Here is an 18,427-nt window from a genome sequence, read left to right as displayed (position 1 = left end):
GAAATTACTTTTACCAAAATTATTTCATTACATTACTCTTCAAGAAAAGTTCAAACAAACATAACGGATGTTCGTTTGGCTCACACTTTGACAGCTCTCGCTGCTCAATTGGCTTACTCACAAATTTCATAACGCCGAAAATGGTCATTTTTGATACCCACCCACCCCCTCGTAACGCTTTTTGTATGAACATGCACACTTAAAAACGATATCGCTGTTCGGTAAATTATTTTACGGTTTTTGATCAGTAAATCACAAAAAATACTGAGATTCCAGTATTTCTTGATAAAAATACTGATTTTTCGGTAATATATTTCTTTATTTACTGAACACGGTAAACGTTTGTGCTGATAGCACCGTAAAATCACAAATTACCGAGAAAATGTAAAAAGTCAGTAAATGTTACTACTGACATACCAGTACCGCATATTTTTTACCGAGTTTTCGTTAAAACGCAACGAAAACAAGTACCTTACCAAATTTACAATCTGTCAAGAGAAATTTTTTTCTTAGTGAGAAGCTCCTGCAACCGAATGCCTCTTGATGATAATTTTAACGGAATGGACGGATGGAAATTCCAATTTATCAATATTTCTGCCCCATCGCTGCTCACGGTAAGTATTCAAAAAATCTTTCGACGGACCAGACGGTATGCTACCTATGTTTGCGCAGCTAAACTCGCACAACATTGAACTGGCCGGAAAGATAGCACATTTGTTATTGTACAGATTTTTTATCTTCTGTGAGATATGCAACACCAACAGGGTTAGTCCAGCATTATAAGTCTTCAATCCCATTCTTCCGAGAGGCTATTCCAGTTCCGGTGCAATGAATTTTCGATCGTCTGCGCATCCCAAACTTTTCGCGGTGATCCAACTCGTCGGAGGCTAGTTTGGTCTGCATAATTAAGCGCACTTCCGACAAGCCAGACATCGTGAAAATTGAGTTTTTGGGTGCGTTACAATAGGACACCAAATTCCAACCACGAGCAGTCGACAGAAGCGAAATATGGGAATCATAAAAATATAGTGTAATGAGTCGACGGAATTAAATCTATTTTAATCATTTACTATATCAAAATTAAGATATTAAAGCGCAATAAAATCGTGTTACACTTGGAAAACTGTGCTCTTTCGATCAAGCTACAAAAAACTGCGAATTTTTCATCACTAAACAACGCAATTGGTATATTGTACGGAGATTTCCAGATTGGACACGGCTGTTCTAAACCGCCGTTCCTCAAATCGCCGTCCAAATCGTCGGTCGATGAGATAGAGAGATGTATTCGAAATCGACTGACACTTTGGGCCCATTCACAAATTTCATAACGCTAGAGGGGGTGGGTGGGTGTCCTAGCGATGTTACGGCCCATACAAAAATTGAATAACATTCATACAAAAAGCGTTTAAAGGGGGTGGGTGGGTGCCCAGAATGGCCAATTTCAGCGTTATAAAATAAATGAATGAACCCTTTGACATTTTTTTATACACCGTTGCCGTTGGTGCAACACGTACGTGAGATTGCCTTTTCACTACCACGATTCTTGTGTGATTCCTTTTGACATTTTTTTTATGTTACTTATGCTATCCAGCTCGTAGCATATTGGGAGGGTCGTTTTGATGCGGATTTGGAAAATTTGATTTTGGTAAAGCTCAAGCAATGTCCCTTCAAATCCATCTTCCAAGAAAATTCCCAATAAGACCAGAAAGAGACAAATTCCCAAACGAAATCAAAACAGCGCGGGTATAAATTTAAGGTAATTTTTTCTCCGTGGTTTTCAAAGGCCTTTTCAGCATGTCATGCTGCGTAGGATCATTTGATTACCTACCTTTTCTCTACCCACCTTGTGTGTATTGATGTGCGCGAAAACCTTTTCGCAGGTTCTTTCGCTTTCTTTTCTTAATTCATCATAGCATAAAATTTTCAGCCGTCGTTCGGTCAGCATCAAGTTCCCGGTCGGTCGTAAAAAACTTGACAAAATTTTAACTTTTTGCAGTGGAATTAGTCACTGATTCATATTTTGTTACTCGGAAGTCTGTTTCGGTTAAAGAGTGGTTAAAAGTTGTTCAATCTCGGTTCGGTAAAATATTTCCTAGCAAGGCGGTGTAGTAAAAAAGCGGCGCAGCCAAAATGGTGGACAAAATCGAAATGAGCCTGGATGATATCATCAAGTCGCAAAAATCTCAACGCGGCGGAGGTCGAGGTGGCCTGAATAAATCCGGTGGACCTCCCCGCGGAAATGTAAACCGTAGCCGAAATGGTGGCGGAGGAGGATTCCGACAGAACCGCGGTGGCCCAATGGGAGGTGGCGTTCTTAAAGGCCGGAACCGGGGCGGAATTCAGCGAACGACGAAATTCTCACGGGTAAGCGGTTTGTTGCAAACCGAAAAATGGACTTTAATGGACATGAAAAATCGGTACTTGAACAGAATATAAAGAAGAGTTTTTCTCGCGCGGATCGTCGTCTCAATCGAGGGCAGTGTCCGAAATACGGTGCATTAAAAATATGGGTTCAAATAACGGGAAAAGTTGACGAAAAGGCTTCCCTCAGAAGAAACAAAATGGCGGACATAATTTTTCTTTGGCGTTCCTCTGAAGAAGGTGTTGAAGAAGACCAGTGAAGGACGTGTCGAAAATGCGTAGCTGTGCTGTGTGAGTGTATGCGTAAATACGTCACGATTTCCAACGCACCAACACAACGATGACCTGTCACCTGAGTGTTTTGTTTGCGATTCATGGATTGTCACGTCTTTTTAAAAACACGTTTGCCCTTAATGGAACTGAAATTCGGGAGTGTTCGGGAGAAAATTTGTAGTGAGAGTTTCTGTTTGGTTTGCTACGGGGGGTAATTGTACCTAAACACCAGTTTTTCCAACACTTTTTATGTCTTCAATTTCTACCACGCTATCAATTCCTACAAAATGTACATACCGCCCATCCGGAGGAGTATCTTTTACAGAGAGCTTACGTAAGGATTTGGATCGATCCTTGATTCCAATTTTTAGCCTGGAAAGCGTCCGATTATTCCTGATTTTCTTGAAGCAATACTTAGTTTAGTAGAAAATCGAGCAGTGTTGGAAGGATTCTTCTAGAGAGAGATGACATGAAGCTCCTAAATGAAGCAAACCTAAGATTTTGGTGGCACATATGAGGAAAATGCTTGGGAATTGACACGAGAACGAGCGAGAGAGATTCGATTCGGAATGGTGGTATTCTTTCCCTTAAGTCCCGCCTCAAGTGGCTGCTGGAGTGAGAAGATTGCTGCAAGATTGCGCGTCACGGTGGAACCTTGGGAACAGAAATACCTCCCCGCCATATCACAAGGGAACCTCAATTCAACCAAACCAACCAAACACATTCACAGGGTGACGTAAACAGCGCTTGGAAGCATGACATGTACGAGGGAGCCCGTAAAAACCGGCTGCTGGCCGCTGCGGGACTCGGCGGCGGTGTTGGCGGTGGACTTGGCAGCAGCAAGCTGATGGTGTCGAACCTGGACTTTGGCGTGTCCGAATCGGACATCAACGAGCTTTTCGCCGACTTCGGACCGCTGAAGAGCGCCTCGGTACACTATGACCGATCGGGGAGATCACTCGGTAAGTAGAAAGCATACATATGGGGGGTGTAGGGATTGAGAGGGGTACTAGAGCATGGCAGAAGTCCATATAGTTTCAGTAACAATGAAAAACTGAGCAAGCGGGAGAAGGCGAACGACACGTCAGTCTTGTAAAGTGTTTCGAGCGATTAAGTTGCGATGGAATTGCTTTTGTTGCAAGTGTGTTGATGTTCTATTAGTTTTACATGTGCGAAGGAAACCGCGCTCCGGACGAGGATTACCTATTTTAATCATGTTCGCTGCGGATTGAACTTTATTATGATCATGACAAGACAAAGAAGCAAAGGACTAAAAGCACTGGCAAAAATTCTTTAATCTTTAAAGGACTTCTTTGGATAACACTCAGTTGAATCGCCTCTAACTCGAGAAAAAGCAAAAAAATTAAACGGGAGTATCTGCATTTTGTCTGACGAAATGTTTGGATAAATCTTGAATTTCCGAAAAAAGTAAAATCCATGATCAAGTTCTTTTAGATATTCCTGTAGAAATACTCGGTATGAATTGCTGGACTAATCATTAGTATTTACGCATCTATGCGGAAATTCCCGAAAAATTACTTACCTGAACTACCTGAATCTATGGAGAAATTTCTGCGGAAATTTCCGAAAAGATCTCGAATAATTCCAGCAGGAATTGGTGGAAAAATCTCACATGGAAGAATCTCTGGAAGAAATCTTAGATGAATAATTTCGGGGGGAAAATGATCATTTCCCGATTACTTTTTCAAATCGACGTAAGTAACATTCATACGGTTTCGAGAAAATAAATTCAAGCATGTGCTAGAATAAGGGCATAAGTAACATGATCGATTGTCTCTTCTGTAAATAAAGGTGACAAGATGCATGTTCGTCAGCACTTTTCCACCACAGGTCGCAAGTTTGCATCGCTGTCAAGCTGTTTGAAGTGAAAAAATGTTGACAAACTTGCATCTTGTCATTTTCATTCACAGAGAGGATCGATGAAAAGAAATCGATCATGCGACTTACGCCCTTATTCTAGCACACGCTTGAATTAAGAAGCATCATAAACCGTCTACTAAAACTGTATTAAAATAAATAACCTTTTTTACATTGTTTCGCCGTGCACTTCGCTTGAATTTTGCATACAATCAGCTCGCGTTCAAAAACTAGATAGTTTTTTATTATTTCCCACAAATATGATAAATTGATCAGCCGATCAATGCAGTTACTAACTACGTTTTTGTACCAGTGCTTTATCGACTCAAGTAGTGCTATGTTTTGATTCGTGGTTAATTCACGTTGTCTCTCCATACAACGGAGCAGTAAAAGTAGCTGTTAGGTTGCGAAAGTTGAAAATCATACCGGACATTAAACCTTCTAAGACCTTCTGAAGATGTCTGGGTTCATTTGCCGGTCGTCGAGGATCTTTTCGTAATGGAAACTCCCTTGACTTCCCTGGGCATAGAGTATAATCGTACCTGTCACACGATTTACGTATGCGAAAATGGCAACTTTGGCAAAGAAAGCTCTCAGTTAATAACTGTGGAAGTGCTCATTGAATACTAAGCTGAGAAGCAGGCTCTGTCCCAGTAAGATTAAACATTGTAATAGTGAAAAATCTGCGAAACACATAGGATCGATAATGTATGTTTATTTACTTTTCTGATTCGAGACTGTTTTAATAAGTTTTCGAGAATTGTTCTTAAAAGGCAAAGCATATACACGGTACAAAATAAGCACGATGCTATTAATAGTTCTGCACTTTGATTTGGTAACAGGACTTGAATTTAACGTTACATGTTTCGATTTTAAATTAAAAAAAGTTTATTTTAACTTAATTTAACGTTTATTTAGACGTTTCCGCTTGATCCAGATTTGAACCCTCAATCTTTGGAGTGCAAGTATTGTATAATCCCTCTAGCACTAAACCGAACAGCGTCTTCCACTTTTTTACTAGCGCTGCCTCTTCTGTACGTTAAACATAATGCAGGGAGTAGTGCGCTCTGATGATCTATACAGCGCACTACTTCCGACATTATGTGTAACGTACAGAAGGGGCAGCGCTAGTAAAAAAGCGGAAGACGCTATTCGGTTTAGTGCTAGAGGGATTATATCTTACCTCGACACCAACTCGCATCTGTTAAAAGGGGTTGAATTGATCTCAATCACTTTCAACAACGGGCTGTCAATGATGGCTTTCATTAAAAAAACATGGTGTTCAAAAACAACAACTTTTCACTTCAGAGTCTAGTGCTAGAAACAGTAGAGCAACTCCAAAGTTAGAACTCTTCAAATCATGGTGATTGGTGTTTTGAATTGAGTCAAGTGATCAATCTATTCAATCGAACGTGCTGATTCTTAACCGTGATATGCCAAGTTGTGGAAGAGAACTTGGGACTTCAATTTCGGGTTGGTTGACGGCTATGCAGAATCGTTACCAATTATGGTGCGCAGTTGGGTTAATGCACTCTGTCTAGCTTAGTCTATAGAATCTCATGAATCCAACAGAGCGATTCCATAGTTTTTTTTTTTAAATTTTGCACCTTTATTTGCCCTAAAGGGTGACTACGTGCAATCCATTTTATTCATGTTATGCCATCCAGAGAACTTAAATCACTGGAGAAAATAGAGAAATTTGTGGAATTCCAAAAAAGAAGATATTCTTTAAGGATTTGTTAAATACTATAAATTGGATTTCTAACTGGACCCCCTTATAAGCGAAGAATCGAAAATAGTAGTACGAGGATTACGTCGGATAGGTATTTTCATGGCAGTTACTCGTCGCATCATGCTGAATAAGTGCGGTGCGGATAGCAAATCTATCTGACGCAATCCCGCACTTCCATTCGCAATCCTGCGTTTGTGCGCTATGACGCTCTGATGCAATCATTACACAATACACATTCGAGATAAACTCAAAAATAGCGGGAGTAACTGTCCTGGAGAAATTTATGTACTAGCCAGATCACTGCCAGTACTGCCTGTAAAATCTGTTTAACCAACATAGTCCTTTAATTTTTTTTTTGCTTGCGATGAAACCAGTGGCGATTCCCTAACCTCAAATCTACCTGTTCCACGAATAGAAATTCAAGAGTTTCAGCTACAAAATTGCATATATTGAGAAGTGATTTGTTAGAAAAGACTATTCCAATAATTTACTGTTTGATTTATAGTCTAAATTTACCTAATTAGCTATTTTTAGATTCGTAGAACAGGTAGAAAGTGAGGTTACGAGTCGCCTCTGGATGAAACTGATACAAAATACTAGAGACTCGAAAGAATCCGTTATATTTGGCGACATTTCCACAGATTTTTCAGAACTTTTTCGAGTTGTTTCAATGTATTTTCAAGCTTTTTCAGGAATTCCACCTCCAATTCACTCATGAATTCAGGTGATTATAAAGCAAAGCCAAACTTGGAATTTTCAAGTGCACAAGACTGGAGAATCAGGCAACAGATCGCGTGGAAAATCAAATCAACTTGCTTGCTTGCTGGTGGTGACCAATGGGATACATTTTCAATGGGAAGCGCTGTTTGGTTCTCAAGACTTGTGCTCTTGAAAATTTGAATTGTGGCTTCGTTCTATAATCATCTTCATCTAGAAATTTCCCCATCAAATTTTTAATGGGCTCTTTCTATTATTGTAGTGTACCGTCAACGTACCAGTGTCCGCTCATGTTCCAGTAGCCCGCTCACGAGTTCAAAAAGTAAGGTAATTTGAATAAATACACAAAAAAATGTCCACAGTATGATTCTATTCGTCGATTTGAATTGTATAGCGGCTAAAGTTTTCAAATTTACAGGGGATAGGCAAAATGATTGAGATAGGCAAAATTTTGCCCAAATTCAAATGCTTATAACTTTATGAAAAATGAATGAAATTGGATGCATCTGGAAGCAGTCGACGGCAAATTTGGTCCAGTTTTAGGAACTTCCTTGGCCATGCATATTGGCCACTGGACACCGGAGATGTTCCGGATTTTCTGAGGTCATGTCCAAATGTCATTTTTTCTGTCGCTTGTATTTTTGTGCGGTGTAAAGTTAGATAGATGTTTGCAATTTTTCTAGAAACTAGAACTAATAGGAAGTTGAATGCCACCGGACGCATTAAGATTGGTTGGAAATCTTCAGAAATATGACCATTTCCGTAAAACTGGTTCCGGAAAGCATGGTCAGTCATGTTTGTATTTCCAATCATGTAAATATTATCCGGAGCTATATCCAAGTGGACATCAACCTTAAAAATGATGTTTCCTGCAGCGTATTCAGAACCATTAGATGCACAGACCACTCTATAGAAGGTTCCAGGTGCCCTGGGGGAAGTGGTCAATTAGGAACATATCTGGAACCATATCAATATGGGCATCAAACTTCATGATTTTCAAAGGTTATGCTTTCCGAAGCATTTCCAGCACCACCGGCTGCCATGACCACTTTATAGTAGATTCCAGGTGCCCCGGGGGATGTGGCCAATTCAAAACATGCCCGAAAACACATCAATATGAGTATAAACATCAAGATTTAATAGAAGTATTTACAGCGCAACTTATTTATACGACCACAGTATAGTAGGTTCCATGGGCCCTGGGGGATGAGGTCATGTTTCGAATTGGCCACATCTCTAGGAGCCCCTGGAATCTACTATAGATTGGTTATTACATCATGTGGTTCTGAAAATGATCGCCATTTTCCAAGTCCCATGGATCTTACTGTTTATGGTAGAATGTGATTCTAAACAGATGAACGGACATGTTCCGAATCGGCCACATTCCCCGGGGCACCTGGAACCTACTATAAAAAGTGGTCATGCTTCGGAAAGCATAACCTTTAAAAATCATGAAGTTTGATGCCCAAATTGATATGGTTCCGGATATGTTCCTAATTGACCACTTCCCCCAGGGTACTTGGAACCTTCTATAGTGTAGTCTGTGCATCTAATGGTTCTGAATATGCTGCAGGAATCATCATTTTTAAGGTTAGTGTCCGCTTGGATATAGCTCCGTATAATATTAACATGATTGGAAATACAAACATGACTGACCATGCTTTCCGGAACCAGTTTTACGGAAATGGTCATATTTCTGAAGATTTCCAACCAATCTTAATGCGTCCGGTGGCATTCAACTTCCTATTAGTTCTAGTTTCTAGAAAAATTGCAAACATCTATCTAACTTTACACCGCACAAAAATACAAGCGACAGAAAAAATGACATTTGGACATGACCTCAGAAAATCCGGAACATCTCCGGTGTCCAGTGGCCAATATGCATGGCCAAGGAAGTTCCTAAAACTGGACCAAATTTGCCGTCGACTGCTTCCAGATGCATCCAATTTCATTCATTTTTCATAAAGTTATAAGCATTTGAATTTGGGCAAAATTTTGCCTATCTCAATCATTTTGCCTATCCCCTGTACGTTGTGTAAACTTTTTTTTTAGTGTGAGCGGGCTACTGGAACATGAGCGGAAACTGGTGCACTGATGGTATGAGAGAAACTTCACCAATTTTTCTTCCTCCGATTTCTCCAGTTGTTCCTCTGGTAGATTCTGCAAACGTGCCTATAGTAGTTCTTACAAGAAAATACACAAAGATTTATTCCAGAAGCCTTGAAGGTTCACCTCTACATCCAAGGGATTCTATGCAATCATAAAAATCTGAGGCAAAAACCTTATAGATTAAAAAAAATCATTACACTTTAAAACTGTTATCTTTTTCTATCAAACGGTTATTCAAACCCCGAGTGCTGAAAGGTTAGAGCACGGTGGTGACACGACTTTTTCGGTGTTTTTGCATTTTTGCTCGGCATAAAATCAAACTATTTTCTATATTTTCGCTTGAATTATTTTAACATGCTTTGAAATCATCAGTCTTGGTATGGCTGTTTTTTATACGACTGTCAGAATTGATGAATGGCGGCAACTGATTCATGTTCCTGGCTCCAGTTATAATTCCTGCCATTGATTAATTCCTTTGAGAAGTCACCAGTGGTTTCTCCAGAAATGTCTCCAGCAGTTCTTCCATAGGTATGATCCCATGAATTCTGCAAAAGTTAAGGTTTCACACCAGCAAATACTATAGCAATTATAATTTAAATTCTTAGATCATTCCTACACTAATTTCGTCAGGGTTATCGTCCGATGTGTGTCAAGGAATTGGGTAGGAAGGAAGAAAAATGCAGTTGGATATTATCTAGGGAAACGATTGATTTTTCTAAAAAAAATACCAGAAAATACTCAAATTTTCACCCTGAGATTTATGAATTCATTTGTTTTAAATTATCATCCTAGCTAGTTAATCATTCAAGGCTTTCCAAGAGTCCATGAATTCTTATAGAGTTCCTTGCAGGAGTTCATCATGAATTTATCCAGTGATTACTTTATGATGTCCTAGGCAAAATTCCCCGAAGGACTTTCTTGAGATATTTCTGAATAATATTTTAGAGGAATTAATGGTGGAATCTCAGGAATAATTTCTGGGATTATGCTTAAAAAAATCCAAGTTAAACTTGAATAGGACTGTGCAAAATGAGGATTTATCGGTATCGGCAATATACAGTAAAACCTCTATGATTCGATGTTCCGTGACTCGATATCGATTCATGGAACCATACTAAAATCGAAATTTCATGGTTACTATGATGGTCCTCTCAAACAGCTTTCCAGGTAATTTCTGTTCTATTACTCGATATATCCATGAGTCGATGGTCCCTTCAGATATCGAATTGGTTTGACTGTATCGGATATGTTGAGTTGAAAAGTACAAACATCGATTTTTTTCAGAGGTTATTCCAGTATATATAAAATATTTCATTATCTTCGCTTTGTTCTCGGGTCCACTCGTGGCGTAGTAGGTAATGCGTCTGTCTATCGAATTGGGAGTCTTGAGTTCAATTCTCAGCGAGGGTAACTTTTCCATAAAAATCACTTCATGTTTCTATATTTAAATCGAGTGTTGCAATATTTGGAGAAGCAATTCAATACTTTTGGCGGGTGGAGCATCTAATGTCTAGATTTTCGGGAGATACAGTATTGACAAAACAATTGCAACTTTTTCGTTTTTTTTTCATACAAAATGATCAACTTTGGAGGATAGATCTCAGTTATTTATAGACCTTTTAAATACTTTTTTTACAACACGTTAGACACAGCTTTAATTTCAACATATATCTTTAAACGATTTTTCGAATTAAGAGTTCCAAAGTAATAATGGTTTGATCGAAGTGATTTTTTTAAGAAAACTTATAAACGATTTATCGGTAAACGAAAAAAGCCCTACACAAAAACTGTAGGGCAAACTTGTTCATCTTGTCTAGATATTTAACTTTGATGAATATCGTTTTAAGCTATTCATTCAACTTTTAAAGTTGCGTCCATTAATAAAATTTGTCAAAAAATTCATTTTAATCAAACCGTTACTGCTTTTGAATTCGTGATTGGAAAAATCGCCTCAAATTATACGTTGAAACTTAAGTTCAAACGTGTGCTAGAATAAGGGCGTAAGTCGCATGATCGATTTCTCTTCATCGATCCTCTCTCTTCTGTGAATAAAGGTGACAAGTTGCGCGTTTGTTAGCATTTTTTCATTTCAGGACGCTAGGCAGCGATGCAATCTTGCGTTCTGAAGTGAATAAATGTACAAACCCGCATCTTGTCATCTTTATTCACAGAAGAGAGGATCGATGAAGAGAAATCGATCATGCGACTTACGCTCTTATCCTAGAACACGTTTGAGTTATGTTTGATGTGCTTTAAAAAATTCAATGAGATCGGTCAACAAATAACCGAGATCTAAGCCTCCAAAATTGACCATTTTGTATATGGATAATCGAAAAAGTTGCAAATGTTTCGATTAATACTGTATGTGTTACAACTTTAAACGCATAATTGTTCCATGTGAGTAGTAAATCCAGCAAACATGGGACTGATATACGATTATGGACAGTGCAGTCGATCCTAGCTATAATCAAACATTATCACAATTTTTTACACTCATTTCTTAAAGATACAATCTAATTGAACCTTCTTTTCTTTTCCAACCAACAGGCACAGCAGATGTTGTATTCGAACGACGAGCGGACGCCATCAAGGCTATGAAACAGTACAACGGCGTTCCTCTGGACGGGCGGCCCATGAGCATACAGCTGGCCACATCGGAAATTCCTGCCCCACGAGCGCCTCGCGTTCTGCCACGGTCTCCCAGACGACAAGGCGGCGGTGGTAGCAGTGGAGCCCCCAGAGGTAAGTTCTGCCATTGATAGCGCTTGAAATCAACAAATGAACTTCGGGTTAAAGTCCCTCTGAAAGCAATACACACATAATATTATAAACGTATTATAATCTTTTTCCAGGTGGAAACCAGGCCCGCCGCGGAGGAGGAGGTGGTGGTGGTGGCCCACGCCGCCAGCAACGCGAAACCAAAACAGCGGAAGAGCTGGACGCAGAATTGGACGCTTACACTAAGGACATGAAGTAAAACTAGATGTCGCTAATCAGTCAGTAGTGGCGGATATCATTAAAGTATGATAGGACAGGAGATTGCAGTGTGACCTCTTAAGAAAATAAAACAAAAAAAATAGTGGTTACTCAATTCTACTATAAGGACCTCAAGGTGCGTTTCGCCAAGAAAAAAAAAAATGACGGCAATGTCCAGCTGGTAGCTGCGTGAACGGTCAGTGTAAATAAATCATTAAAATGATAACAGAACGAGGAGAAGTACATTAAATTAACAAGATAAATTAGTATGCAGACACGATCATCGTTGAGCTTGCAGTCCCAGGACCGGTGGTAGACTCACGATGATCTCCATATGTAAGCGATGCAGTTCATTGGTTAATCTATTGAACGATTGTTTGATCTTAAACAAGTAGAAAAGTTCATTCTTATTACAACATACTTTGTAATTTGAACAATTAGTAAAGTGTGTTCTCAATGCTGAGAACTAACGGAAATGCAATGTTCCAAAAAGTGAGTAACGGTGTTACTTGTCAAAACACTATTAGTAATCTAATTTATTATTATTTCTCATGTAACTCTGTGACAAACTCAACTGATTCCAATTACAGACGGAATCAGTATCACTAACAGCAGGTACTCACCAATTGCAAAAAATCGAAACCGTAAGATCACACCATTAGATTCAGGAAAATTTTACTACATGAACTATCATTTCATAACTTTTGTGCAGATATAACAGTACACATTCGATAAAATCACTGAAAATTTTGAAACGATGAAACGTGGAATACATATTCAATCTGTGAAGCTAGCAGAATGTTTTAGTTTGTAGTTGTTAATTTAAGGAACTCACAAAGATGGAAACTCAACAAAAAAATAAAACAAATTTCATCTCATATGCTGGGCAGTTGCCGTGTATTTTCATATTGAGAAAGATCACCCATGTTTACCCCTGTCCCCTGTCTACAATATTGTATGTGGTTCCTTGTGTGCAATAGTTTGGTCAAATTTTCTATTGAGAAGATGAAGTTGTATTGCTCGTCTTCGCTTCAGATTCGTGTGAATGTCTTATTTTACAAAGATCTTTGGGATTTAATTATTTCATTCCCACGTCTTCAATCGATGATTTCTTAACGAAAAAAGCGTTTCTGCAAAAAGTTCTTGGACAAACAATGTTGGCTGTCCATCAATTATGTAAGACAATTTTCGGGGTTCCCCCTCTTTCCCATGGTAAGATTTTTTGTATGAAAATTTGAAATGAATTGTATAGCACATAGGAAATCTCAAACCCCCGTCCCTTACGTACCGTGTACGCACCTAACTTTGCGCAGCTCCAAACTTTGCGCATTTTTAAGAAGCATGAAAAAATGATAATGGATCATTGATTTTTTTAACAATTCAGTTTCAGCTACATGTTCGTTTATGTGAAATAAGTATTTGACATACATTTGTTTACTAAAAAACCCTCGTTGATGTTAGTAAATAAACAAAAAACCTTATAAAACGTCCACTTTTACACCGTCTTAGCACAAGCGCTAAGGAGTGGCTCTGCCAAAAATGAACATTTTTCTGAACAAAACTGTGTTGTGAAAAGTATATTTGCGGTGTTTTTGCAAAAAAAAAGGTAATATTCTAGTGATTCTATTAATTTTCCATATAATATGTCGAATCTTTATTTAAAAAAAGCGATGCGCAATGTTAGGACCCATTTTTTACAAGAGGGTCTTAATTTGTGCGCACTTCTAGCAATTCGAAATGGCATGTGAATACATGTACGTCCTTGCAAATGACAAAAGCTGTCGATCTTATCAGGAATGGTCACTCAATCCATAAGGCAGTGGCTACATGTAATATTCCTGAAAGTACCTTTTGTATGAAGCTGAAGGCAAGGTGTGCATTGAAAAATCTCGGAAAACTCACTGTATTGACGCAGGAGGAGACTTTTACTGTAAACTTGGATAATTGATAGCGCAATGGTTGGCTTCCCAGTTGATGGACAATGATTCAAGTTCCAGTTGCCTAGCAAAAAGCGTTCAATTATGGAATATCCGTACTGGCGGCAATTCAAAAAATAAATAAATAAACACCAGAGATCGATACATCTCCCGAATTTATCGATGCTTTCCATAGATTCAGTGGAAAGAAAGGGTCCGTCCATTAAGGGACAGCCCCTAAGCAACCTGCAGCTTGAAATACTAATAGACAAATGAGAAAAATCTTGAGCGCAGCTCGCCTGAGCTTCAGTTGAGGCACATCACTGCTAAAGAATCGTCAAGTTCATCTGGAAATCCTCCACTTTCAGCTGACGATATGTACAACAGAGAAGATTTTGTTTAAAATGCTTCCGAATTGTGCGAAATCGAATCGGTCATGGCCATCAGCAGTGGATACGAGCATCAAATTTCGTAGTTATTCACTTATATAATATATAATATAATTTTATAGTTATTCAAAGCGATGGAACAAAATAACCCTGTCCTTTGGTTCAGAAAGGGGTACGGGCGCGTTCTGCCAACTCGGTCGAGGCAGATTTCTTGTGTGAACAAGTTACAACATGGACGTTCTAAAGTGCCAGAATGAAGTGTTGTGCTTGTGGGGAGCACTTGAAGATGGGATGGAAGGTCATTACTTCGCGTTCGTGCTATACTTCTGATTATCTATAAAGTTCTATACAATAACCGACCCTTAGCTTAACTATTTAAATTAAAAGTTGCAAATACAATAATCGTTTTGAGCTTACTAACATGTCGTCGCGTTAATTTAATCATAATGATCTTTTATCTACATCCGTCGAACCATTCTGAATGGCCGTTGTGAGAATATCACTAAAAACTTCTCACATGCAATAAAGCTGGATTGTCCTACATTGAAACATTAAGGTTTTTGCTCTTTTGGATTCATTTTTTGTTGTTCGTCATCAGTAGTGTTGAGATGTCCTGAATGCCGCACATGGCGTACAGTGATCATTGCCATGGAGTTTCTCGGAAGCTGCATGGGGATTGTTATCATGGGAATCCGAAGAGCGAATTTTGTATGATTTCATTGAAGGTCAATACAGCAATAAAGCATGTAACAATCACTAACACTCACTCTCTTTATCCTTTTTTTCATATCTAACCCGCCATTACAACGAGGAAAAAATCATCCGAGAGGAAAGACATGGCAGCGTATTGGCCGAGAAAAGATAAGTATTATGCTTTTGTAAATATTTTTATTATTGATTGCAAGGTGAATCAGATCAACTAAATTTTTAACTAATGACAAACTTGTTCCACAGAGCCATTTACAAAACACCACACAAAATCCATCTTTTTCCATGTCCTTAGGCAAAACACTTCACTACCGCTATATGTATGACTGATTCATGTTATTTTGGCCTCGCATCATTCATACGTGTATTGGAAGTCAAGAGTAGAAGCAAAACTTAAAGAACCTTCTGGTCAAAGATGTTGCGTTGCCTACTTCCCAAACTCCAAAACCCCCTCGGTGTATTATGGACGGTGTGAGTTTTCAAACTTACGCTGGAGACTTGGCCCCTGACCCCCTTGTACATCAATAAAATAAAATAAAATATTCAAAGCGATGGAACAAAATAAGAAAAAAAAAACAAGAAAATAAAAAATAAGTTTAATAATTAAAAAAAAACAAGAGAATAAATTATATAAAGGAACGTACGTAAACAAATAAGCATAAGCTGTAAACTATATTGCTCAGATTGTAATCTTGTGAGTATATAATAAAAAATAAGAACATAGTAACTCACTATTCGCGGTCACTCTATGTTTGGGGTGGTTGAATAAATTAAATTGAAATTTACGGAAAAAACTCTTGATTCTTGATCTTGATGAAACTCATATTAGTTATACCCTTTTTGCAAAACCAGTAAAAAAGTAAAATTATTATAAGCAAACGAGCATTTTAAAGTATGCGCAAAGTTAGGCACATCATGCGCAAAGTTTGGAACAATTCAGATTTTGTGCGCAATGTTAGGCACAAGGTGGTGAATCACCTTTTGCATTTTTTAATTTTTTTTATGGATTATTTTTATTTTTTCAAATTATGTGTTCTACTAAAGGGTTAAAAGCCTATCGTTGGCAAAGGTTTGAATGAAAAAATACAGATTTTAGCCTTGTTTGAAGCGTAAATAGAATGATAATTTCTTAAGTGCGCAAAGTTTGGTGCATACACGGTACCGTGAGGGCCCCTAACTCTGCGCAGCTCCTAACTCTGCGCACTTTTACCAAAATCCACCAAAATCTGGTAAAATACTTAAATTTTTGTTTACAATTTTTTTTTCATATATTGCTACAATAGTAATGAAAAGTACGCGAAGAACTTTCTTGACAAATTTACGTTTATTATTTAAATAAAAAATAAAATAGCTTTAAAAATATTGAAAAACGTCCAAATTGACTGCCCGTTAGCAAAAATGCTAAGGGAGTACCTCATCACTTAAGTCATTTGAAGCAAATTAAAGATAATATATTTCAGATTTTTAGTACGTAGGCACTAGTTTATTTATCGAGCAATCATCACTGGTAAAGTGCAACTTTTTTTTATTCATTTTCTTATTCTTCTTAAGTGCGCATAGTAAGGAATCATTTTTCAACTATGTTCCTTACTATGCGCAGCAGTTATAAAACGTTATTTTCAACAAACAATCAACCCTCCAGAGGTCGATATTGAAGGGAACCATCGACTTGTCGACACCATCGTGATATGGAATAGAAATGCTTTGGAAAATGGTTTGAGGGGACCATCATAGTAAGGGAAGATTAAAAACTGACGTCCATCATATTTTAAGGATTTCTACATTCCGTCCCCTCAATCCCTGTCGCGATTTTTTTACAGTACCTAATGCATACATTGTCATATTTTCATAGACTCTTCCTCCCCTCAATGATGGACGTAATTTTTGAATGCTCCCTAACCATGCAATAAAAATTTTAATTATTTAATAATTTAGATTTTTTGTATAGTTCCATGAGTCAATATCGAGTAATGGAACATCGAGGTTTAATCGTATTTGCTATATAGAAACGCCCATAAAGTACTGTTATTGATCTGCAATAGGAATCGTTCATTAATCGGACCCGAACCGAACCAAAGAAAATTTGGTTTTTATATTTTCTAGTGAGAATACATAAACAGTCCAAGCTAACTTTCCTTTACACCCCTTTTACTAGGGTGAATGAAAAAAAGACGTAGTTTGTACCCTTTTTGTATGTTGGTTTAGATTTTAGAAAACTAAGTTAATTACATGTTTTGGAAATCATATACACCCCCATTCTTGTTTACGTTCGAATGCGCTTTTAGCATAGCATAGCATAGCATAGACTGACTGTACATGTCAATGGTTGCTACTCCGTGATTGATCGGAACTGGTAAGAATTGCACTACGATCCAAATGAATAAGGGATGGGAGTTTCCGCTTACTCTCGAAGTGCAATTTTAGCAGATCTAATATTATTGATCAATAACGGCGCCGGCCAAGTCCTTACAGTCAGTTGGGATGGGGAAGGAATGTTAGGGTGTAATGATTGTTGCTTCTAGAGACCGAGAATACCTCTGCATCTCCACAATCACCACGGGAAGGGTGTTTATTAGTGAGGGAGGAAAAGATCTGGGAGTCACCTCTGGTCGGTGATGCGATCCATGGACAAGGGGGAAATATACGACTTGTATTTAAAGCTAGTTTTGTATTTTTGTCTTGAGAAGTTTTTGGAAAAAATACGTCAACATCTATAATGTCGAACAATTCAAAAGACGTTTTTATTAATGACGAAAGCTGAAAATTGCATGTATATATTTTAACTTAAATGAAACAGGAATAATCGTGGTTATTCCTCGAGTGGAGTGAGAGGAATCGAGAATGGTCACTTCGCTCTCGAATGAACCTTTTGTTGCGATTCCGAGAGTCGACTCGAATGAGGTGACAAGTTCATTTCTATGCGAGTGACGAAGTGAACCTCACATTCAGATGTGTTCATTAACAGAAACGTCAATCATGATAAGCTAGCATAACTTGCGATTAGGGCGGAACCCAGTTTGCAAACATTGAGCTTTAAAATCTGATGCCTAGTAAACCATTCATATTTTACAGATAATAATCACCGTTGAATTTAATACCTATCGAATCAAATCTAATTATAACATATTTTTCGAAAACAGTTACGAATAAACCCAAATTGTTGTTTTGTTGTTGGTGAAGATGGAAACTAATTCGCCCTAATCGCACGTTATGGTGTTTATGTTTCAAGTTTTCAATCGAACTGAAAGAGAAAAAACCGGGTCGGGTTCGTGATCGAAGTTTTGTGCGGAAAATTTTGGTAAACTCGCGTTTTCGTCGGAAAAATCTTTTTCGGGAAGTTTAGAAACGTTCAATAATTAATGCCACGA

General features: G+C 38.2%; 1 protein-coding gene across 1 annotated transcript; it reads left to right on the top strand.

Annotated features, from left to right (window-relative positions):
* The first annotated feature begins 1,904 nt into the window (after positions 1-1,904).
* LOC5566793 (THO complex subunit 4-A) lies at positions 1,905-12,926 on the top strand. Its single transcript, XM_001651150.2, has 4 exons — positions 1,905-2,364; positions 3,365-3,596; positions 11,618-11,812; positions 11,923-12,926. The coding sequence occupies exons 1-4, from the start codon at positions 2,131-2,133 to the stop codon at positions 12,045-12,047; spliced, it is 786 nt and encodes a 261-aa protein (XP_001651200.1). The 5' UTR covers positions 1,905-2,130; the 3' UTR covers positions 12,048-12,926.
* The last annotated feature ends 5,501 nt before the right edge of the window (positions 12,927-18,427 follow it).

This window comes from Aedes aegypti, chromosome 2 (assembly GCF_002204515.2).
Source record: "Aedes aegypti strain LVP_AGWG chromosome 2, AaegL5.0 Primary Assembly, whole genome shotgun sequence".
Lineage (NCBI taxonomy): Eukaryota > Metazoa > Arthropoda > Insecta > Diptera > Culicidae > Aedes > Aedes aegypti.
The sequence above is the reverse complement of the archived record's forward strand: the minus strand, read 5'-3'. Positions and strand labels throughout refer to the sequence as shown.

Bases quoted from the DNA above. Each gene is read 5' to 3' on its own strand.
- LOC5566793 (XM_001651150.2), top strand. From the start codon at position 2,131: ATGGTGGACAAAATCGAAATGAGCCTGGATGATATCATCAAGTCGCAA. The intron at 2,365-3,364 runs GTAAGCGGTTTG...ACACATTCACAG, and splicing joins GAACGACGAAATTCTCACGG to GGTGACGTAAACAGCGCTTG. The intron at 3,597-11,617 runs GTAAGTAGAAAG...TCCAACCAACAG, and splicing joins CCGATCGGGGAGATCACTCG to GCACAGCAGATGTTGTATTC.